The following is a 23,681-nucleotide window of genomic DNA, read 5'->3' as shown; positions in this document are numbered from 1 at the left end:
CCCAAAATTGTATTTTCATTGACCTGTGTTACTTGAAGATGATGTCCAAGATTTAATTTTAGCCCAGATCTGTTATTCTCCAGTTAAGTTTATGAAGAGGTCATATTGTAAAATAAACTAGAAGGAGACACTTTCTAGAGTTAGGTGTCACATTGTAAGTCAACACATGTTCCTGAAATTCCTGATGTTGCCAACTAACAAGGAACATTTTTGGAAGTTTTCTGGGGTCAGTTGCATAAACATAGCCATTATGTTAATAATTCACAGTGTCTTAAGATCTAGTATAATCCACTAGAACTAACTTTTTGCTTATCAAATTAGGCCAATCAACGTTTTTACTGTTTCCTATGTTTGTATAACAATAACGTTTTAAACATTTAAAAACTGGATGTTTTGATCATTCAGAGAGCATTCAGAAGTAACGTTTTCATAACTTAATGGGAACGTTTGCAAAATGTTCTTGGATCATATTTTTTAGCTGGGGTTGTAAAGGTGTAAATATCTTTTTAACCCTCATAAAGATTTTGAGACTCCAGTCAAGAGCCTGTGTTGTAATATTTATATTTTATTTAAGTAATGTAACATTATTAATGGTAATATAATAATTAATCACACACACACACACACACACACACACACACACACACACACACACACACACACACACACACACGTGTATAGCTATCCATCTCTTTATTGTAGATGAGTGGTTATTATCTCAATGGCTGCATAACATCTGTTGTTGTCGTTGTTGTTTTTTTACTTATAAATTAGCACCATCTGCTGATCATACCATATTGGATACCACTATACATCCATAAAGCCTTATAACAGCATACATTTGTAACATTAAAGACAGAAAAAATAACTTTTTTTAATGAACAAAACTATTTGGAGCTGAAGGTGTAATCATTTCTGTAGCTCTAAGGGTCAACGAATCATAAAATGTTTCTATTAAATTAGAACTATTTATATTAGTAGAAAATATTTTAGATATTTTATCTCTATAATATAGTTATTATATTTTAATATTTAATAACAGTATTTTTTTCAATGAATTATTTTTTATATTTTTATGGGGGGAAAAAACTTTAGTTCTTTGGGACTTTTATTTTAAAAATTGGAGGCCATGTTTAGGTATGTTAGTTTATCGTAGTTTACTACTTCACAACACCACAACCTCATTCAGTTTTACAGGTGTTGAACGCATAACGTCGTATTCATGTCTCGTTTCAAAAGAGGAGCACATGTGGACTCTAGAGCAGGATTCAGACAGGAGAAAGAAGACTGTCCTGTCCCATTTGGATTACTGAAAGCTGCTAGAAAGAGCGGACAACTCAATCTATCCGGGCGCGGTCTAACTGAAGGTAACAGTACTGGAAAAGAACAGGACTATTGCACTTTAGTGCACTAACTTCACAAAAAGCACCATGGCAACCAACATTTTTTGGCGCCGACATGCCGTATTGCAAATGTGACATTTGTCATTAATGTCATTGGGGGATAAAAATGTTGTTCAAGTTTCTGTTCAAAAAAGTTTGAATGAGGTCTGACATGACTTGCAGTACACACAGTAAAAACAACAGATGTAGCAACAATAGTATATTTGGTTAAACCATGATTGAAATTGTGAATTTGTGTAAGATTCTACATAATGTGCTTTGGGTTCAGTTCCTCACAGTGTGTGGAGGTTGAATATAGACACCCCTCAGGAATCTCAGCAGAACTTGTCATTTGGAGCTGCAGACCGGTGGTGGGAACAGGCAGATTTGACCAAACTTCTGCTGTCCTCCAACAAACTCCAGTGCCTCTCTGAAGACGTCAAACTCCTCCCTGCCCTTGTTGTCTTGGATGTAGGTTTCCGCGTATATCATTATTTCAAAAACAACCCTGTATGACAACTTTTTATTCTATTTATTTTGTATTATGAATAAAATAAATACATTTAAAGGCATATATACATAGAGACAAAATATCAGCATAACTTTTTTGAGTGCCAAATTTAAAAATGTCACATCTTAGTATTTTAATTTTCTGTGGAGTTTGAGGGTGTACATTTTAATTAATTTTAAATTATGTGCTTTTTCCCAGGTCCATGACAATCAACTAAGCTCACTACCAGATTCTATTGGAGATTTAGAGCAACTACAGAAGCTCATATTGAGGTACTGATTGAGGCAACACTGTGTATGAAGCCATTCATAAACCTGTTTAAAGTGTTGACCTTATGCCATATCTGTCCTCTCTGCAGTCACAATAAACTGACAGAATTACCCTTGGGTCTGTGGAGGCTTACAAACCTGCAATGTCTCCATCTGCAACAGAATCTGATCAAAAAGATTCCTCTGGATTTGGGGCAGCTGGTTAATTTAAATGACTTTGTAAGTGACCGATCTCTTGTCTTGACCAGCAACAAACTACAGTATATGGCATATAATCTTCCAACAGCATCATAAAAGCCAGTTCGTCAAATAATATGAATATTTCTCAGTTTACATAGATGTACACTAACAGGTTTGGTGTTTTAAATGTTTTTGAAGTCTCTTGTGCTCACCAAGGACTATGCTCTGTTATGCTGCATTTATTTGGTCAGAAAAAAAGTAATACAGTGAAATATTTTTTTTTACAATTTATAATAATTCTAATAATACATTTAAATACATTCTAAAATTTAATTTATTTCTGTGATTCAAAGATGAATTTTCAATAGCCATTACTCCAGTCTTAAGTGTCACATGATCCTTCAGAAATCTTTCTAATATGCTGATTTGATGCTTATGAAACACTTCATATGGCAGATTTTGCTTTTCCAATTTGCAATTGCATGTTTTGCAGGATTCTTTAATCAGGGTTCCCACGCTTCTTGAAAGTACTTGAAAGTTCTTGAATTTCAGACACATCTGAGTTTTCAAGATGAGATCACTTCAAAATTCACTGTTTATATCCTTTTTGAACACTGTAGGCCACTGTACGGTTGCGCTTTGCTGTAATTTGGACGCATTTAAAAGATCTAGACTTTTATTACTGAAATGCTGGCAAGTATTTACAAGAGCAATATTTCATCACCGCTCAAAAAATAAAAAAGAAGAAAAGCACGTAAACATTTGAAATGGGCCGTAATTACGGCAGCAATTATATATGTTAAATATAATATGTGCAGGTCTTAAAAGCCTTCAAAAAGATTTTTAAAAAGGTACATGTACAGGTGATTTAATAAATAATTTTGCATATTTTTAATGCCTAACAACTAACTTGTCCATATCTTTTCATTTAATTGGGAAATTCATGTATACCATATTATCTCTATATTTTGATGTTTTAATTAAGTAATGATTAAAAAAAAAGAAAACTAAAACTAGTTTGAAATCATGTTAAAAGCAGGAATAAGAGAGCTGCAAACTGCATCTCTCGTTAAAACTCGCTCGCTCTTGTACACCAGCCTCTTCCCTCATTGGATTTTGTAAAATTGGAAATTTTTCCTCATTGGAAATTGTATTTTAGTTGTCAGTATATGCCTTAGCGTTACTGCATTAATGATAGACACAGGTACAGTAGGTATTTGATATATTGGCAGTAAAGGCCCATTTATACTTCTGCGTCGAGTGTACGCCGTAGTGTACGCCGTAGGCTACGCGCGTAGCCGACGCCGTCGTGAGCATTTATACTTCTGCGCTGTTGTCTGCGTCAATGTGCAATTCCACATGCAGACACTAGAAGGCAGTGTCCACGGGCATGTTGGTGTAATCAAGACAACAGCCGAAGAAGAAGCAGCTTGATGTGTAGAATCTGTACATTCATGTCGGAATATCAGCAGCAGTGAGAGAGCGGCTTTTCTTGCAGCTTGAGTTGTTGTATCTAATACAAATTAAGCATCTCTTGTTGATTAGTAAAGTTAAATAAGGCGATCTGGCGCTGGAATGCATTTGTGAAACCATGCGGAGCTCGTGGCCGCTGTTTTCAGCAGCGGTGGCTCAGCAAGCGATTGTTGTTGCGGAGACTTCATTCACGAAATATACCCTAATGTGTCCCTGTTCTTGATATACAATTACTGATTAACATCTTTGGTTTTAATGAGAAAATAAATAAACTATATTCAGCGGATCTATGTATTTATTTACTACCATAAAGAATCGCTGGACTGCAAAATAGTGTGTTATAGCAGACATAAGGAACTATCATCCAATTTCTGGACACACACACACTCCTATCGCAGATTTTTTTATTTATTTATTGACCTGAGGGAAGGGTTCTGGCAGACCAATCACAGCGCTTGCGGTCCGCGTAGAATTGACGCGTTGTTACATTTTTGGAGAGGTGCGCGTCAGGCTACGGCGTAGGGTACGGCGTATCCAACGCGTCTATGCGTAGGGTACGCCGTACCCTCTGCGTGCACTCGACGCAGAAGTATAAATTGGCCTTAACACACCCACCTTTATCGTATTTTATTGTGCTTGATTTAAAATAAAAGGTGCTTTAAAAAGTCCTTGAATCTGGTGTTCATGAAAGAGTGGGAACCCTGTTTAATAAATAGAAAGAAAAGCATTTATTTGAAATGTAAATCTTTTGTAACAATATAAATGTATTTACTATCACTTTTGATTTCATGAGAAATGAATGTGTCCTGGTTGAATAGAAGTATTAAAAAAAATCTTGACCCCATCAGAAATAATCCACTGCAGTATGATCCATTTGTTATATATTAGAAATCAACTACTTCAGTATTCCAATTGAATACTTTCTTGCTCTTCCCTCTAAAAGGATCTCTCCAATAATCATCTAATGGACGTTCCAGAAAGCCTGGCAAACCTGAAAAATCTTGTGAAATTGAATTTGTCCTGCAACAAGCTCCAGAGTCTCCCTCCTGCCATCAGTGAAATGAAAAGTATGTTTTGACAGCAGCATGTTAGATGTGAATCATGTGTATTGGTTAACCCGTGAACTCATCCTTCTTTTATTAACCCTGACAGACCTGAGAATGTTGGACTGTTCGCGGAATCAAATAGAGAGCATTCCTCCCGTCCTGGCTCAGATGGAGTCCCTCGAGCAGCTTTACTTAAGACACAACAAGTTACGGTATCTTCCCGAACTGCCCTGCTGTAAAACACTCAAGGTAAACCAAAACCACTGATGTGGAAGAATTCGGATTGTCTTAAAAGAGAAAGACTAACACAAGGCGGTTTGTATGTTTAAAGGAACTCTTTTGTGGGAACAACCAGATTGAGGTGTTGGAGGCAGATCATTTGAAGCACTTGAGTTCTCTGAGTTTCTTGGAGCTCAGAGATAACAAGGTGAAGAGCCTTCCTGAAGAAATAACCCTACTGCAAGGCCTGGAGCGCTTGGATCTTACTAACAATGACATCAGCAGGTGCTGGACACATCTTATTCCATGTATACTGTAGACTGTGCTCTGTATGACATTCCACTGAAAATGTTCTCTTATGCCTTTTTATTATTTTTCTCCATACAATTGAAGTCAATGGTCAACAGTTTTCAAAATATCTTCTGTTGTGTTCTGCAGAAGAAAGAAAGTCATACAAAGTCTCTCTCTCTTCTGTGAAACAGTCTGCCATGTGGACTTGGTGCGTTACCTCAGCTGAAGTCTTTGTCTTTGGAGGGCAATCCACTGAGGACAATCCGCAGAGACCTTCTGACTGTGAGTGTTCAGCGTAATACACAGCTGTGAACCGCTTTTCTGTCCTGCTTAGTTCTTATAAATCTCAGATGCAACACTGGAAAAGTCTGAAATGTATCAAAGTGTTACAGTATCTTCTTTGCAGAAAGGCACTGGTGAACTCCTAAAATATCTCAGAAGTCGAGTACAAGGTATGTCTAACATCCAATTAGATTTGTAGAATATAATATCATTTTTAAATGATCATCGATTTATTCGTTATGAAAACATCATTGTGTGTGTTTGAAATGTAGAGCAACCTGATGGGGGCTTGAAAGAAGAGACCAAAACGGCAATGACTCTCCCAAGCCAAGCTAAAATCAATGTACATGCCATCAAAACTCTGAAAACACTAGACTACAGGTAACAAAAATTCCTCATAAGCAACTTTGAGAGCAGGAATTTGTGTATTTAACACTGAAGATTTTCCATTTTCCTTAGCGAGAAACATGAGGGATTCATTCCCGATGAAGTGTTTGACGTAGTTGACGACAGTCCTGTGGCCAACATAAACTTCAGCAAAAATCAGCTGACGGCAGTTCCTCCTAGGTACAGTACACCCATGGCCATTCCATTTCAGAGATTTACTGAACACTTACAATGTTCCGTTAAACATATTCTCTCATTTCCTGTAGAATTATGGAGTTAAAGGACACCCTGGCAGACATTAATCTTGGGTTTAACAAGCTAACAACCATTCCAGTGGAATTTTCCAAACTGAAACAGCTGCTACATATAGATCTCAGGTATTCCTTAAATAGTTTTATGCCTTTTTAAAGGCTCAATATGTAAGATTTTTTTATTAAAATATCCAAAAACCACTAGAACTGTTATATATTTTGTAGACTTGTGTACTTGCATTATTCCAAATGTTTCCAAGAATGTTTAAATCCAGAGAAATAAGCAATTTTAACCAGGACATGGACCGTGTCTGTCTGTCTGTCGCCTATTAATGATATTACATCTGCGTTACCCTCGGTTTCTGAGGAAACACCAAAGCCGCTTTAATATTGTGTGTTTTATTAGGCAGATGAGCAACTGTTTGGATACATTCATCAACAGAAAACAGTTAGTCTTATTGTTTAAATCTCGTTTTCTTGGTTTACCGCGAGTCTCATATTTTACCATGCCTAATATCGATCTAGTTTACTGCAGTGTGCAACAAGTGTCTCATAGTAGAGCGAGCGCACAGAGTAGCATTATAACACAACTTTCAACCCATTCAAATGTATCTAATATGATATCCCACTTACATATGACTGGAAAAAGCGTAAGCGGTCATCTGCGGCATTATGAAAGCTCCGCAAAATCAAGGCGTCATCAAGCTACGCCTTTGTTTTGAATAACTCTAAATGACACATTGTGTGGCTTTAAGGCTCCAATTTCAAGATAAAATGTTCCTAATTCAGTGGTTTTTACTGCTTTCAATTAGTGTTGCATTTCTAAGATGGCGCAAAGGAAAATTCTGGCTGGTAAATTCTAGATTGTTCTGAGTTTTAAAGGACAAATCTCTGAGTATTTTGTGTAATGATAAATATACATACTTAACGGATATTATATTACTGAACAAACTAAATAAGAGCTCTGATGTCACTTAAGTGACATCTTACCATGTGCACTGAACTAACAATTTTTCTTTTTCTTTTTTTAGAAACAATCTATTGATCTCACTGCCAATGGAGTTGGAAGGCTTAACCAAGCTGCGGAGTGTTATTTTGTCTTTTAATAGGCAAGTTCTACCATTACCACTCTTACTAAATAAATACTGTATATATAATATCTTGTTTGTTGTAGTCTAAATCGTCATTTACATTTATCTTTAGGTTTAAGTCATTCCCAGATGTGCTGTACCGCATCTCATCCCTTGAGACCATTTTAATCAGTAGCAATCAAGTTGGATTCATTGATCCTGTCCGAATGAAGACCCTAAATAGGCTGTCTACTCTGGATCTGTCCAACAATGATATCACACAAGTGCCACCAGAACTTGGCAACTGTACCAGTCTGAGGTGAGGTTGATGTTTCCTTCTGATTCTAGGAAACTGAGGACTTTAGTCTGGCTAGACAACATATTTTATATGAATGAAAACGAGGTAGTGAGAACAAACATTTGGTCAGTTCAGTCTTTCCAATTGGGCAAAAACTCTGGAAAACAGATTACTATTAACATGACAAAGGTCTTTACAGGCTCAATGATCATATGATTTATCTTATGTCTTTAGGGCTCTAATGCTTGATGGGAACCCTTTCCGTAATCCAAGAGCTGCCATCCTTAGTAAAGGAACAGATGCTGTCCTTGAGTATCTCCGAAGTCGTATTCCAACATAATTTTCACGTTTGATGTCAATTCAACCATCGGTGATAAATGATCAGTTCTGGTGACATTACAACACTTTTATTTGCAAAAAAATTAATATCTTGAATGATGAATTATCTTATCGGCCACTCTACCCTTAAAAATAACATTACAAAATTCTGTAATGATTTTACAATTACATAATTTTTTATAAATAAACTGTCGGCATGCTTTGTAATGAAATGTGTGTGTGCAAGTTTAAACTTTATAATTGCTTTTCAGTGTGAATGTTTACATTTTCCATTAAGAAAGCACTAGTAATAAATTCTGAAAATGAAGTTTGGTTATTGTATTTTATCGTTTATAAAAGGACCACAGACTGACCAGTAGTAACAATAGTGACATTTTTATTATTTGTACAATAAAGATACATTATTCAAAACACCTCTTAGATACTGAAAAAATTCTGTACTCCAAAGCCGAAAATGGCTCCAATATTTGCTGAACAGCATTGGACTTTCTTCTCCTTTTTATACAGATTTGTTATTTTAATTTTTTGTAACTAAAATGTATTTTAAATATGTACATATATCATCTGCAAAATGCATTCTAGACACAGAATATATGTCATCAATTACATATTTGCGGTAATACAGAAAAAAATTGGAAGGAGTAAACTTGCATGTGCAAATAAATGATATGATAAATTGTCACTAATTCTTTTGAACTAAATTGAATAATTTATTCTAGATATAATTACATTTTGCACAAAAATGAAACGGCATTCAAGTTCAGTAAGTCTTAATACTGCAGAAAGCTTTAAGTACATTCACAATCTATTGGAATAAATTATTTAAATGTCTCCATTCATAGTTATTTACATCAATACTGCAATTAGACTGAATAGTACCATATATTACCTTTTATATTCAATAGGTCTTTAAACACATACAAAAATGACCATTTGTATATTCATATACATATATGTTTATGACACAAATTCACAATTACTTTAGAAAGAATTGTACATATTTGTTTCTAGTGTTTCCTTCCCTCACAATCCAACTCTCTTGTCCATACATTGGTTTTGTGTTCTTTATAAAATTTAACAATTTGAGCATAGCTAATATCAATATATTAGAAACCATTATCTGAAAACATTTAGTAAAAATAATCATTATCAAATGTTCTTTCACAATAGTATTTGAACAATTAATTGCATCATCCGTAATAATCACTCAACAATCTCTCTCTGAAGCTAAATGCGGTGGGTGTTGTGTTGGGGTCTTTCAGAGTGCATTTCGGTCCGAGACTCACTCTCTCTCTCTCTCTCTCTCTCTAAATGCTACATTTTTTTTGCAACATTTGAAACATTTTCTCTGATATCATGGCACTGTTTGTCACAATGAAGACTGATTTAAAAGGGGGAAAAAATGCCAAAAGAGATGTAAGACAATGGGTATGTTAAAACAGTTTGTCCAAAACACACAGACCCCTAATAAGCATCCTAATAAAACAAGTTTAAGAGTGAAAGCATGCTCTAATCAGTAAAGCCTTACATGTGTACACTGTATCTAGTCCGTTTTATTATGACAGGAATTCCCTTTGTTGTCCCATTTTTTAAAAAAAAGCAGCGTAACAACAACAAAGCAACTGGAATTAAGCTTTTTTTTGCCTTCTTTTTCCACTTAAACTGTAGTATGTGATATGAAAGTAAATTTTTATATAAAAAAAAAAAAACTGTTGCCAATAAACTGCCACATGTGCATGAATTTTCCTGGCAGCAAACAAATAAAAAAAACATGGAAATGTACATTCACATTACCTAGCGAATGAATTAGACCCACCCTGATCTGAGCTAGGAAAAATCCATGAATACCAATAGAGGGTGCTGCAGGAAAACCACACACGTGCACACACAAAAAAAAACAACAAAAAAAAACAGAAGAAATATTGCTTGGGGAATCTTTTCTGTCATTTGATTTGTGCAAATACAGAATGTTAAAAGGGGGCTTTTTTTGTTTTCCCTAAATTGTCGTTTTCACGAGAAGGATATCTCTTGTAAATTGTTACAAAAACTCGTCAGCGTGTTAGAAAATCATCAATGTGTCTTTCATTCACATTCTACGCTCTAATCACATTTGAGTTGTAAATGTATATATTTACACAAGGCATTTACAAAGTTGAGGCAGTGTTATGGTGGGTAAATGTCCTTAAAAGCAGATGTGCTTTCATGCTCCAAGATTAAACTGAAAAGCTGCTAGGAAAAATAGGTACAAAATAATACGCCATATAAATAAGCAGGAAAAAAATGCACCCACTTACAGCCACAGGCTGAGATAAAGAAGGATCAACAACATCAACGAAAGATTTCAACAAATGTATGTTCGTGTAGAATATGTAAGCCATATGTTACGTTATTAGATATGTCCTCTAGTGTACATTTGGCACTGGAATTTGCCATTGGTCCAGCAATTGGCAAAATTGTTCCTAGATAAAAAGATGTACAAGTTCCTGTGTTCCATCTGGGTGAGAAGTCTTTAAGCTATAAAAATATTTATATTGTGCTCTCCCTTAAGATTACCAAGTCCACAGTTTTCGGGAAATTCTTCAGAAGAGACACTGCAGTTTCATGCTCCATGTGTAAGAAACTATGTCCGTTGGCCTGCAATGCAAGAATGAAGCACATGGTAAACAAAATTAACTGGGAGAGGCAGGGAGGAAAGGAGGGATGAAGGAAGAGAGGGAGGGAGGGAGGGGGGGCAGGAACAGGCACGGCAGCACAGGAGGGCTGGGAACAGGCCTAGCTCAAAGAGGATAAAGAGATATATACACTGTGAGGGAGAGAAAAGAGAGAGATGCACACGGGAGATCATGCTGTAAAAGGAGAGAAGGTGGAAAGAAGCTGGTCTTTAGACTCTCTGCATCTGTGGAAAGAGAAGGAGCTGCTTTCTGCAGACGATTCTAGTGGCCAACACTGACAGCAACACACAAAACCAGAGACAGCCCAATAACTTCCCTTACAGTTATTTAGGCACACGGAGCCTGGATTGCCCCTGAATAGATAACGGCAGCAATGCCAGGCATTTTTCAAAATATACAGACAGATACTGTCTGAATAGAAATTTAGACAACATTCTTTGTACTGTTACTGTATGTTTCTTGTTACTGTTCAGAAATAAAATGTATAAAATTTTAGGAATATATATAATTATATACACACACTACCATTCAAAACTTTGCAGTCAGTAAATTTTTTTTAATACTTTTTTTTTTTTTTTACAATATTAATAATACTTTTATTAAGGCTGCATTAAAACATGACGACAATAACTTAAATTGTTATAAAAATCTATTTCAAATAAATGCTGCTCTTTTTATTTATCATTCATCTCTTTTTTCATGGCTGCTTAAAATTCAGCTTTGCCACTAAAGGAATAAATTACATTTAAAAATATGTTAACACTTTATTTTACAGTGTCCTTGTTACATTATGTTACATGTACTTACCATAGTAATAACAGTAAAATATGCATAATTACATGCAACTTCAACCAAACCCTAACCCTATAGTAAGTACATGTTGTTAATTAATATTACTCAGTACCTAAATATATAATTACACTGTAACAGACACCTTTAAAATAAAGTGTAACCAAAAATATATTAAAATAATAAACAGTTGGCTATTTTAAATTTTAATAGTATAAAAAAATATTGCTGTATTTATATATATATATATTACACAAATCATACTGAGCCCAAACTTTCAAACAGTGTGTGTGTGTGTGTGTATATATATATATATATATATATTTATAAGTGTATAAATATATATAAGTGCCCCTTATATATAAGTGCCCCTGTTATGCTTTTTCGAATATTACCTTTCATGCAGTGTGTAATATAGCTATTTGTGAATGTAAAAAGTCTGCAAAGTACATGACAAATAAAGCTATTGTCTCCTAAAAGAAAGAATCGATTCTGAACTGCCGAAAAGAGTCATCAGCAATTCCAGTATTTTTACATAACAATGTAACAAATTTGCATAAAGCCAGCCTATGGTCTTCATTGGCTGCCCGCGAACAGCATCTACTTTGACCCGCCCTTAAACACTCTAGTTGTAGCGGAGGCCTGGAAGAGTTGGTTTGTGTTGTCGACATGTGAAGATGCTGTTTTCAGCCCTGAAAATCCATTTTCCATGCACTTCAATGGATGAGGACTCACGCTGGAATTGATTAGGGAAAAAACGGTGCCATCATTACTGTTCTTTTCTTTTCTGACATGCTCTCTAAGCGGTCGGCCAATCAGAGGAGTGTAGGCTCTCAGAAAGGACGAGTTTATAGAGACTGAATCTTCAAAGACCGTATTCAGACTCTTTAAGAAATGTGGTGTAGTGCAATGTATATTATGAGAAAATGAAAGTGTATTACCTTTAATGCATGTAAATCTATTGTAGGAGACCTCCAAAACACAATTAAGAACCTTTAAACTAGCATAACAGGGGCACTTTAATTAGTTCTTTTATTGGGAAGTAAAGGGATACATTTCACTACACTGGAAAAGACCAGATTCAATCTGCATCAAAGATGTAAAACCGTACAATTTCAAGTTGAGGTAGTTGGTTGTATTGATTAGTCCTTCACTGATTTACATTCATTTTATAATATTTGATAAATCAAATTAATAATTTAATGTAAAATATATTATTTCATGCCATTAAATTTACTTACAAGACATGTGGCAGCTTGAAATGTTATAACAGTCTGTCATGTCAAAGTTGGACAAACATAACAACAGAAGTCCATGCTCACTTGTTTGAGACACACACACACATACACACTTACACACTGGACATTTAATGCCACATGCAAAGCCCTCCACTGGCAGTGTGGCGGAGGATGCATTGTCACAACTTGTGGGACAATGTGATGGAGAACAGTGTTACCTTCAGAATTTTGTCCCCTGGTCGTAGAACGTTGGAGGCAGGTCCATCAGGCTGTACCCTAGTAACAAAGATACCCTATAAGTCAAAAGTGATATGAGGTTAGGAACCACATGGTGACTATGGTTTAGAATCTTTGCCGTTTAATCTGGATTTAGATTTTTTTTCTCTCTTTTTCCTCAAAAACTCAAAAATAATTATCTTTATCTATAAAATGATTGCCTTTTACAATTCATAAGTAAATGTTAAACTGAAAAGTAAATGTAAAACGTATACGATTAATTGAAATATTCTTAGATTTTTTTAAAGAATAAAGTTAGAGGATCCATTAGTGACCGTTTTGTGCTGAAATCAAGGCAGAGATTATAAAGCATACATATTTAAATTACATGTGGGACCCATCAGTATGCACCATGTGCACACATATGAAGTCTTATAATTGACGCCACATATTGAGAGTCCACCAAACTTTACATCATTTCTTCAGGGCTCACAGGGATTCGGCTTGTTAGAAGATCCCCAAAGCAACAATATACAACACAAGCAATCTTTATGCTATGTTGAAAACCTTATGGGGGGAAAAAGAACGACACTTTTTCATGCAAACTGACACATTCTCTATCTAATCAATCTAATATTAATATACATTCAATCTACTAACACATGAAACAGATGTAGAATATCATTTTTGCATGTACTTAATGAAAATCAACAACATTTGAGTCACAAAACACGTTTGTTTGAACGATCACCAAATGTTGCCAAGACATGAAAAGGTTAAAAGGTAATGCAGTCAGCTGGTGTGCAAGGTTGTGCATTGCAGTAGCGCATGTTTCCATGGAAACTCTACAGAGAGACACACTTTACTGACTGAAGAGAGATAGCTTTGATTTTGTTCTATATAAAGCATCATGTTAATGCATTTTTTTGAGAACTAAATGCTGAAATTAGCATACTACATTATGCTCTGTCCTTTAAAACAGAGAGTGAAATGGTCTTACCATGTCCGAGGGCTTGAAGGGGTTCCCCTGTCCACTGATTCCCCCTGAGATGCTGAAACCAAGGCCAGGGTTCTTCTCGATTCTCACACACAGCTGTCAACAACATACAAAAAAGTCTACATTAATCCACGTACATTTGAATACATGTTTTTCTCTACATTTTGGCCTTCCATCCACACTGAGACAGCGTTTTTGTCCTTCGAAAACTACGCTTTTTAAAGATGCACTTCCAAGTGAATACATTTGAAATTTCTGTTTTCGTATCATAATGTGGACTGTGAAAACCGAGGTGTTCGAAAACGATGATGCATGTTTAGTCATGTGATGCATATTTTACCCATATACAGTGGCAAGAAAAAGTATGCGAACCACTTGCAGAATCTGTGCAAATGTGAATAATTTTATCTAAATAAAAGAGATCATACAAAATGCATGTTATTTTCTATTTAGTATTGTCCTGAATAAGATATTTTACATAAAACATTTTACATATAGTCCACAAGACAATTGATTCTCAACACTGTGTGTCGTTCACTGGATGATCCACGGCTGTTTTTTTGTTTTGTGATGGTTGTTCTTGAGTCCCTTGTTTGTCCTGAGCAGTTAAACTGACCAATGTTCTTCAGAAAAATCCTCCAGGTCCTGCACATTCTTCAGTTTTCCAGCATCTGTGGCATATTTTAACCCTCTCCAGCAGTGACTGTATGATTTTGAGATCCATCTTTTCACACTGAGTACAATTGAGGGACTCAAACACAACTACTAAAAAAGGTTGAAACATTCACTGATGCGTCAGAAGGAAACACAATGCATTAAGAGCCGGGGGGTGAAAACTTTTTGAATTTGAAGATCAAGGTAAATTGTCCTCAATTTGTCTTCTGGGAAACATGCAAGTATCTTCTGTTGCTTCTGAAGGGCAGTACTTAATGAAAAAAAAATATATATATATATATATATATTTAAACAACATAAGAAACATCTTCATCCTGCTCAAAGGTTTTCACCCCCAGCTCTTAATGCGTTGTTTCCTTCTGGAGCATCAGTGAATGTTTCAACCTATTTTAATAGTTGTGTTTGAGTCCCTCAATTGTACTCAGTGTGAAAAGATGGATCTCAAAATCATACAGTCATTGCTGGAGAGGGTTCAAATTTGCCACAGATGCTGAAAACTGAAGAATGTGCAGGACCTGGAGGATATTTCTGAAGAACTTTGGTCAGTTTAACTGCTCAGGAAAAACAAGGGACTCATGAACAACCATCACAAAACAAAACAAAAAACAGCCGTTGATCATCCAGGGAACGACACACAGTGTTCAGAATCAATGGTTCATTAACTTTTGAACAGGTTTTTTTTTTCAGGTCTTGTAGACTATATGTAAAAAAAAAAAAAAAAAGTTAAATATCTTATTCAGGACAGTACTAAATAAAAAATAACATGCATTTTTTATTACCTCTTTTTAGTTAAAATTATTCACATTTTCACAGATTCTGCAAGTGGTTCACATACTTTTTCTTGCCACTGTATATCTATGGATTTACCAGCATTGTGCCTGCTATTCATTTTCATAGTGTTGTTAAAAATAAATGTTACTTTGTACAACCTTCATATTACACTCCTGCAAAGATTGCTGTCTTGCTGCGAAACATGAGAGCAGTTGCATTTTAGACCATACATGGAATGGCGATTTTGAGCATGACCTGGACGTACCAGTAAGTGGTCAGATATTTTACAAATAAAATGATTGTGGCAGAAGAATAGCTTGCAAACTTTATGCCTGATCTCTCTGTAAAGTGAAATGATCTCAGGAAGATGATTTAAGTGTTTTCAGAAGTTTCAGTGTGAACAGGCAACTTCTGGAAAACTTCTTGGATCCATGTGGACCAGGATCGTTTTGACATTTTCGTCTGTACGCAAAAAACGCAAAGGAAAAACGTTTCTGTTTTAGTACATTGTTGTCTAACCCTAACCCTAAATGTACCCTTAGTCAAAAGAAGATGACTTGAATAAGAAAACACTGTTTTAATATTCCATGATCGTGACATGAATCTTGATTGGTCTTTGGAATCTTGATTGGTCTCAATGGTACCTGCTCTGGAAAGCCATCCATACTCTTCTGGCCTTTAGTCTGGATGAAGCAGCGGGCACTCTGAGGCCGGGGGGTGGTGGTGGTGATGGGCATGGGCAGAGGTGGCTGGTACTGCTGGATGGACACCTTGTTGATTGCCCCCTCATACTGCTGGTCACGGGCTGTCCGGTGGGGTGGGTTGGCTGAGGTTATCATCATAGCCTGTTGTTGATGGGGATTGTGAACACCAGGCTGTGGGCAAACATCAAGCAAATGTTTAATGAAGTAGTTCATACAGCTGGCAAACGCCTTTATATTATTACAGGAACAAAGGCATGTAGTAGCTAAACGGGACCTTATGACATTTTGATTTCATTATTTGAATTCATTTAATTTTCATTACGTTAAGTCTTTTCTTCACAACACTAAATGTGTCAGCAGAAGCAACATGTTTCACAATATTGAGCGACAACCTAAAGACATTCACCAATAGACTGAGGTTGCTAAGGAGACCGAGCAGGAACACTCGTTGTGAAATGAATCACGACAGCAGGTAGTAATTAACCCTGGCATTTGAAAAAATGAACATGGCAATCACGATACAACAGAGATGTCTATCTCACAGACAACAGGTTAAGCCAGAGGAAACTTAAAGAGTAGAACATGACAGGGTTTAATACTCAGAGACATGTGGGTGTCTCTCCAAAAACGTTTTGCGGAAATAATAAAACTATAATGAGATCCAGACAAATGCAATGAATCATATCAGTTCAGCATGGCTTTTGAAAGAAACAGGGCCATTTTAGAAGCGAGAGGGAGTTTTACCGTGATTGCTGATGATTTATCTTATCATCTGAGATTATCATTTTGCCGCACTTTCTGCATTGTGTGTGTGTGTTGATCAGAATTAGAGCAAAAACAGTAATACAAAAAAACTGTTTTCTATTTTAATAACTGTTTAACTATTTTCTTGATATTATCAATGTTGAATATTTCTTTGGATACCTCAATTCATTTATTTTTCAGGATTCTTTGATGAATAGAAACCTTTAAAAAACAACATTTACCTTAAATAGAAATCTTTTGTAACATTATAAATGTCTTAACTGTCACTTTTGAACAATTGAATGCATCCTTGCATTGAGATGTAACCCCTCCTGTTCAACCCACCCCCCACCAAGCGGGACTCGAACCCGGGTCCGCCGGCATGAGAGTCGAACGCTCTAACAAGAAGGCTAAAGTCTGCAACCTCTAACGTCAGTCGCTAGAACGTCTCTTGAGATCAGAGGAGTGAGGTTTACTCGCACAGCAACTACTAGCTGGCCTCTGTTACACTCACTAAAAGTACTAATTTACTTTTGAATGGTGGTGTGTATTTTTATTAGGATCATTTTGGAGGGAGTCACTAAATCAGTTACGAATCGATTAATTGAAGCAAACAGTACTGATTTACTGAAATGAATCAAACTTACCAACTTGTTTTACTGGTTTACAACAAAGATGCTAACAATATCTGTTCCACCGAGACAAGGAGGAATTATGAAACTAGTCAAATGATGTGTCTTTCGGAAACTTGATAATAAAAAAAAAAATTGACAGTGTTTTATTTTATATCTCCAGCATTATAATTCTGAACATGTTCAATATACTGCCCAGCCCTAGTATTTATATATATAATTATAAAAGCCATAGTGCAGATAATATAAAACACTGTTTGTAACAATAATTGCCTTATTGCCTTTCAGAATCTTTGACCAATCAGTATGACAAACAACATGCTGTGTCAAAAACAAAAACTTCAATAATCAATACCTTTTTGATGACATTCATGTTCTCTGGTGGCACGTCTCTCCGTCCCAGTGAATACGGAGCCCACTGACTACTTGGGGAAACCACCTCTTGTCCATTATCTAAAATATTGCTCTGTTGTGAAGGTGTCTGAAAGGATATAGTGCTGTCAGCAAGCAAAATTCAAAACAGTGCTCTAAATTTACACTGCCAAAATAAAAATGTGCTCGTTTCAAAGAACCGAGATGTGAGAGGGACACCCCCACAAAGCTGGAATTATCAGCTCACTATTCAAATGTTCCATTCACATGCGTTCGTCAATTAAAGAAATAAAAAACAATATTTTTGGGGTCTGTTGTTAGCATTGTTTATTTTGTCCAATTCATTACAAAACTATGATAAGTACCGGTGCAAAACAAAGTCTGTGTTGAAAGTGTTTTGAATGGCAAAATTCCCTATTGTGAGTCGCTTCTAGGCCTGTTGCACGAAGCTGGTTTCAGTGGCTACCCAGGAAAGATTTTTGTTTATTGGTGTTCATCGCAATGTTCGAGCTACATGGTTAATTATTTATTATATATATGATTCTCAAATAATTTATATTATCCATAATACATTATACATAAGCAATTATATTTTCAAAATTAATATTATAATTTTTTTATTTAATTAATATAGATATATTCATGTAAATAAAAACATAAGAAATAATAAAGCTTTAAAATTTACTAAGCTTGCATGTCTTCTTCTAAGCTCTTTCCTCCGGTTCCACAGTGCAACACCAGATGAACATCAGTAATGTTTTTTTCTAAGGCACATTTATAAAAGCTACTTAAATGTCGTAATTGAACTAACACATAATCCTGGTTGAATCTAAGCCCTGTTTGTGAAACCAGGCTTTTGTGTGCTAAATTAAATTCAGTTGATTCCCTTGCATTGATATAGCTGAATGTTTTCTTTGTTTCCTGCCTTGTAAATGCATTTAAATTCATGATATTTTCATAATAAATCTCTTAATCCTAATGATTATTAAACAATCCAGTGCTGTTTAAAATCTGACCGCTGGAATGTTTATAGGAAGTGTTGTGAGCCCACTGAATTCAATCTAAAATGGGTTGGATTTGTTTGGTTTTGACAACTCTAACCCTACTCTAAAAGTGATGATACACACCCGGGTCAACTTTTTGAGCAATGTTGCTTGGACACTTTCCCATTGAGAATGGGCAACTAATTTCTGGATACTTTAGATCGGTCGTGGGCCCTGTGTCTCACCTGGTTGCCCGTTGACGGACACATTGCTCAAAAAGTTGCCCCATGTCTCATCACCTTAATGGTGCATCTAAATGGGCACTGATCAGGAATTCTACCAGCATGGAAACATTCGCTCCCTAAAAAGTCCTATAATGCACTGTAAAAAGATGCTCTCTATGTTCCCTTAATGGAAGTTCTAAAGCATGAAACATAAATCATATGAGTTAACTCAGTTTTTTTTTAAAATAAATATAAAAGATTATTTGATTATATTTCAGCATAAAGATACATCGCTAGACAGGTAACGAACACATTCTTGCTAACAATTATAATTTATTCACGGCTTAAATGTTGCACGTATATGTAATAAGAAAAGTATGCATCAAATACCAGTTCGGCTGTTGTTCATAAATACCTGTAGTGATGTTGTACAATGAGGAAATTGTCATGTTGCTGGAAAGAGTCATCAGTGTCCCAATGTGTAGTGAGCCAGGGTCCTCACTTTCATTACCAGTGCCCAAATTCATACACACAATATACTGATTCACGACCTAGGGAAGCTAGGGAGCTGATTGAGACCCCCCCTCTAAGTTTAACTCTAACTTCATGCAACAGGCCTCTGAGTGCTAGTTTGTGGTGGATGTAGCAGGCTACTGCAATCTGGCGTACTTTACCAGCATTCAACTACTGCAATCCAGAGACTGAAAGTACGCTCAACTACACTGTATATCTTTATATACATCTAAAAAAAATAAAAGAAATACAAATACTACTGGTACAGAGCTATCTCAGCACCTGGCTAATTTGATTTGAGCAGTTCACTAACCTCTATTTACTTACAGTATAGCAATCACTTGTTGCTGAATAAGTAAAAGGAGGTTGGTGAACCGTGCACGCAGATATACTATGCTCATTGGTGGTGAATTCACCCCTGACTGTTTAACCTTGATTCATTGAATTTGATTGTATTTTATAAAGATCAAGAAGGCCTTTCATAAATGTATCTCTGCTGTCAGTCACAGATTGCTTTGTTCTGTGAGTTAAGGACAGTGGAAGACTGTAGTGCATAGACCAAACACAAAGACTGAGCACATGCAACAGAAAACACCTATATATGTTTAACATCACAGTGAAAGACAGTGTCTAGCCTTGAACTCAGAACAGGTGACGCGTTAGATTAGTGTGTAAACTGTGAAATGCGTTAGATGGTCTGCCCAATAGAAAGGCTATTTTACCATACAACAAAATGTGCCAAAAATGATAATATTACCACTGTTCGAGAAGTTAAAGCAGAAGCCGCTCAAAATAGATAGATCTAAAAAGAAGGTCTTCAATAGGAGATGTTATGTTAATATAAGTCGTACTTCTTCATGCTGAAACTGGGGCTGAAGTTCCTTTATACTCACATTTGGTAGAGGTAGCCACTGAGTTGTTTGGTTTTCATGCTTTGTGTTATTGTAAAAGTTTATTGTCATGCTTCTGCTGGCATGCGGTGCAGCATAGCCTCCAGAGTACAGCATGCCGAAGTTTACTGTGTTGTGCTTAAGGACAGCGCTCTGATTGGAGGGAAACAACCACATGACATGAGTGAATGGGTGTGCCACACAGAAAGGTCAAAAGGCTGTGGCTGGGGTACACTGGACTGCACATTGCTGTAACAGAGTGAGTAAGCTTGACAAACAGAACAACAACAGTACGTCATTACTGCCGACGTGACACATTAGTGATACACAGTGGTTACATTTACAGAATATTAATAGCAGCAGTGTGGGGCTAAATTACGTGAACAATGAAGTATGCTGTAGTACTGTAGTCCACTTACACAGAAACAAATGCTCACCATATTTCACCCCAATAAAAAAAAAAAAAAAGAAGATATTTTGCAGAAAGAATATTAAGCCATTTAATGAGCATTACAAATGTTTGCATTGTGACAATTATTTTGTGAGAAATTGAGAAAGAAATAATCTTTGAATAACGCTAGTTCGGTAACACTTTAGTTTAGGGTCCAATTCTCATTATTAACTAGCTGCTTATTAGCATGCATATTACTAGGATATTGGCTGTTTATTAGTACTTATAAAGCACATATTAATGCCTCATTCTACATGACCATATTCTGCATCCCTAATCCTACCCAATACCTAAAGGTAACAAATTCCTTACTAACTATTAACATGCAGTAATTAGGATTTTATTGAGGCAAAAGTCGTAGTTAATAGTTAGTTAATAGTGAGAATTGGACCCTAATCTAAGGTGTGACCAAAAAAAATCAAATTAAAAATGATGTTTTTGCTTGAATTTAATTAAATTAATGTCGAAATGCACAAAAACCATCTTTATTTTCATTACTTTTGATTTTGGAGTGAAATATGTCCCAGACACAATGTTTTACATGAGATTCACCCAACTGTTCACATGTCTATACACTAAAAAGTGGCCTTCATTTAAGCTTTGTATTTAATATGCAAAACAAACATATTATGTAAAACAAATATGTAGTTATTTAATAATATAGTAAAATATACTGCACTGAGAACATTTGTTGTTGAGATCTCAATTATCATCGCAAAAAATGGCTACATTGCTAAGACAGAATAAAGGAATGGATTAATTTATTTCTTGAATATACTGAGCGTTTAGATGAATTCCAATCTTTTGTAGAAGAACGAAAAGCAAAGCTTGCCTACTCACCCGGTCTAGCCTCTTCGCTTCTATGTGTCTAAGCAACTGCTGTCTCCAATCTACAGGCATTTTGGAGTTCGGGTCCTCTTGTTTTTGAGGGATGGATCTCAGCTTCATGTCAGCCTCAGGGCTCTTCTCAGTGCATGTACTGAGATTGTAATCTGAAGGCATTTTCTCCAGCAGTGCAGCCATGGTGGGTCGGGCAGACACTGGCCTTGCCTGAGATGCCCCGTATGTCTCTGTGCTGTAGCTCCGTGCAGACAGGGGGCGGCGTTGTGTCAGACTCTTGGTGGGGTAACCCATGATGGGCTTTTTGGGTTCTTGATAAGACGAGTAATCTTCGTCATACCTACCATTCCTTTTGTGGAACTGGGTGTCGGCGATGTTAGACAAGCTGTTTTGTTGTTCCAGCATGTTCTTTATCTGCTGAGGCCTGTTGTAGTGCTCTGCCAGCTGCAGCTCTTGGCTCTCAGCTACTCTGCGGAATAGCGCCATCTCTGTCGAACTTACCAGAGAGTCAGCTCGCCTCAGGAAGCCCGGCCTGGAGCGCTGGGGCTGGACCGAGAGCTGTGGATTGATGGCATCGTCGGTGACTGCAGTCTGAGCAAATGAAAACATCTGTTCCATCGGTGGATAGCCTCTGTAGCCTCTTGGGCTCACAAGTTCCTTTGGTAACGTCTTCCCAGGATGGTTTACGTATTCAGGGGTGTTGGGGAATGGTGGAGGAACTCTCCTCTCTGCTTTCACAAGATCCATGGCTCTTTGTGGGTTGAAGCTTTGGTCAAAATGGTAAACTTTCTTTGGGATGGCAGGCTTCTGCTGCTGAGAGCTTTTATTCAAACCGTAGCCATCCAGATCATCGTCCAGCATTGGAGCTGACTGGCTCCTGGACATGCTCTGTTCCAGTGGTATAGGGAAGTCTGCTCTATCAACACTTCCCTGATTTTCTATGCTAGAACTGTAGCTGTCCAAGGGGATGCTGTAAACCTTGTATGACCCAGTATCGATTTCATCTATGCTCTGAGATTTCTTAAATTTCGCTTTTACCTCCCTCATCATTGGCGAAAGTCTCTCAGAGCTCTTGCTAATAACCATAGTGTTTCCTTTGTTTGGGTCTTTTCCACCCTGGACATGTGAAAAAATGTTGGGATGTCCTCGTCCTGTCCCTGAGTCCGTAGAGTCCAGAAACCCCCAGGCTCTAGTTGAGGGAAAAGTGCTGGGTAGTTCTCCCATCTCCTGTTCAAAGTCCTTACGGTCAGGATTGGGGCTGTTGGCTGGAGTAATTTCCAACTTGGAAGGGAAAGCTGTCCTGTCCTCGAAGGGACTGGGAGTCCTCGTCCAGTTCTGCCAGGGGTTAGAGGGAGGAGGCACTTCAGTTTCAGGGGTGGAGCGAACTGTGTGGAAAGTGTGTTGCGTCTGATCGAGCTCCAAGGGAACTCCCACAATGCGCTCTTGTCTCATGAGAGGCCGTCGCCCCTGTGCCATTGAGGCACTCCGGGGCTTTGAGCCTAGCATGGGGTTTCCAGCACTGCTGCTTTGAGTGTCAAGAGGTGTTTCTTCTGCGACAAAACCTGTGTTATCATAGTGGGGGGCATCGTTCCAGCTGTCGAAGGTGTCGCTGAGTGGCCGCCTCTCACCTCGCTGCTGCAGTGTGCTGGAAGGAGGTGTTTCCCTCTGGCTCAGAAGGGGCTTGGTTTCAATGGGCTTTGGGAAAGACTGAGCCAGCCTGTTGACATATTCAGACAAAACACATCTGAGATTTTATCAGTGCACTGTATGGAAAAAGATCTGTACACAAAAACATATGACAAGCATATTCAATATCATAAAATTCATAGGGTCACTGACATAGGGTCAATGACATATCACTCTTTTTTTGTTTGGCATCAATTCATTCAAAATTGAAATGCATTTCATAAATGCAATGACTTGAATTACATCCCTTCTATGATGGTTTTAACTTCTGAATTTTGGGGGCATA

At 36.9% G+C, this 23,681-nt stretch overlaps 2 protein-coding genes across 7 annotated transcripts in view; one reads left to right on the top strand and one right to left on the bottom strand.

Moving 5' to 3' along the window:
- Positions 1-1,129: 1,129 nt before the first annotated feature.
- Positions 1,130-10,480, top strand: lrrc40 (leucine rich repeat containing 40). The gene is made up of 15 exons (XM_079840598.1): positions 1,130-1,367; positions 1,672-1,853; positions 2,092-2,165; positions 2,252-2,381; positions 4,759-4,882; positions 4,968-5,110; positions 5,193-5,365; positions 5,563-5,653; positions 5,778-5,823; positions 5,926-6,034; positions 6,113-6,220; positions 6,307-6,417; positions 7,323-7,400; positions 7,495-7,680; positions 7,894-10,480. The coding sequence occupies exons 1-15, from the start codon at positions 1,223-1,225 to the stop codon at positions 7,997-7,999; spliced, it is 1,806 nt and encodes a 601-aa protein (XP_079696724.1). The 5' UTR covers positions 1,130-1,222; the 3' UTR covers positions 8,000-10,480.
- The window catches only part of lrrc7 (leucine rich repeat containing 7), a 93,258-nt gene continuing 77,936 nt past the window's right edge, over positions 8,360-23,681 (bottom strand). For 3 of the 6 annotated variants that reach the window (XM_079840592.1, XM_079840595.1, XM_079840594.1), the window contains 7 exons: positions 21,710-23,426; positions 20,422-20,571; positions 17,792-17,917; positions 16,001-16,231; positions 13,914-14,006; positions 12,916-12,990; positions 8,360-10,632 (listed from right to left, as the gene is read on the bottom strand). In XM_079840592.1, the coding sequence (XP_079696718.1) occupies positions 10,525-10,632; positions 12,916-12,990; positions 13,914-14,006; positions 16,001-16,231; positions 17,792-17,917; positions 20,422-20,571; positions 21,710-23,426 (2,500 nt within the window). In that variant the 3' untranslated portion in view covers positions 8,360-10,524. Of the gene's footprint in view, positions 10,633-12,915; positions 12,991-13,913; positions 14,007-16,000; positions 16,289-17,791; positions 17,918-20,421; positions 20,572-21,709; positions 23,427-23,681 lie in introns of all 6 variants that reach the window. The other 3 variants (XM_079840591.1, XM_079840593.1, XM_079840596.1) reach the window with 2 other exon arrangements.

Source organism: Gobio gobio (assembly GCF_949357685.1).
Source record: "Gobio gobio genome assembly, chromosome: 17".
In the NCBI taxonomy this organism is placed as follows: domain Eukaryota; kingdom Metazoa; phylum Chordata; class Actinopteri; order Cypriniformes; family Gobionidae; genus Gobio; species Gobio gobio.
The sequence above is the reverse complement of the archived record's forward strand: the minus strand, read 5'-3'. Positions and strand labels throughout refer to the sequence as shown.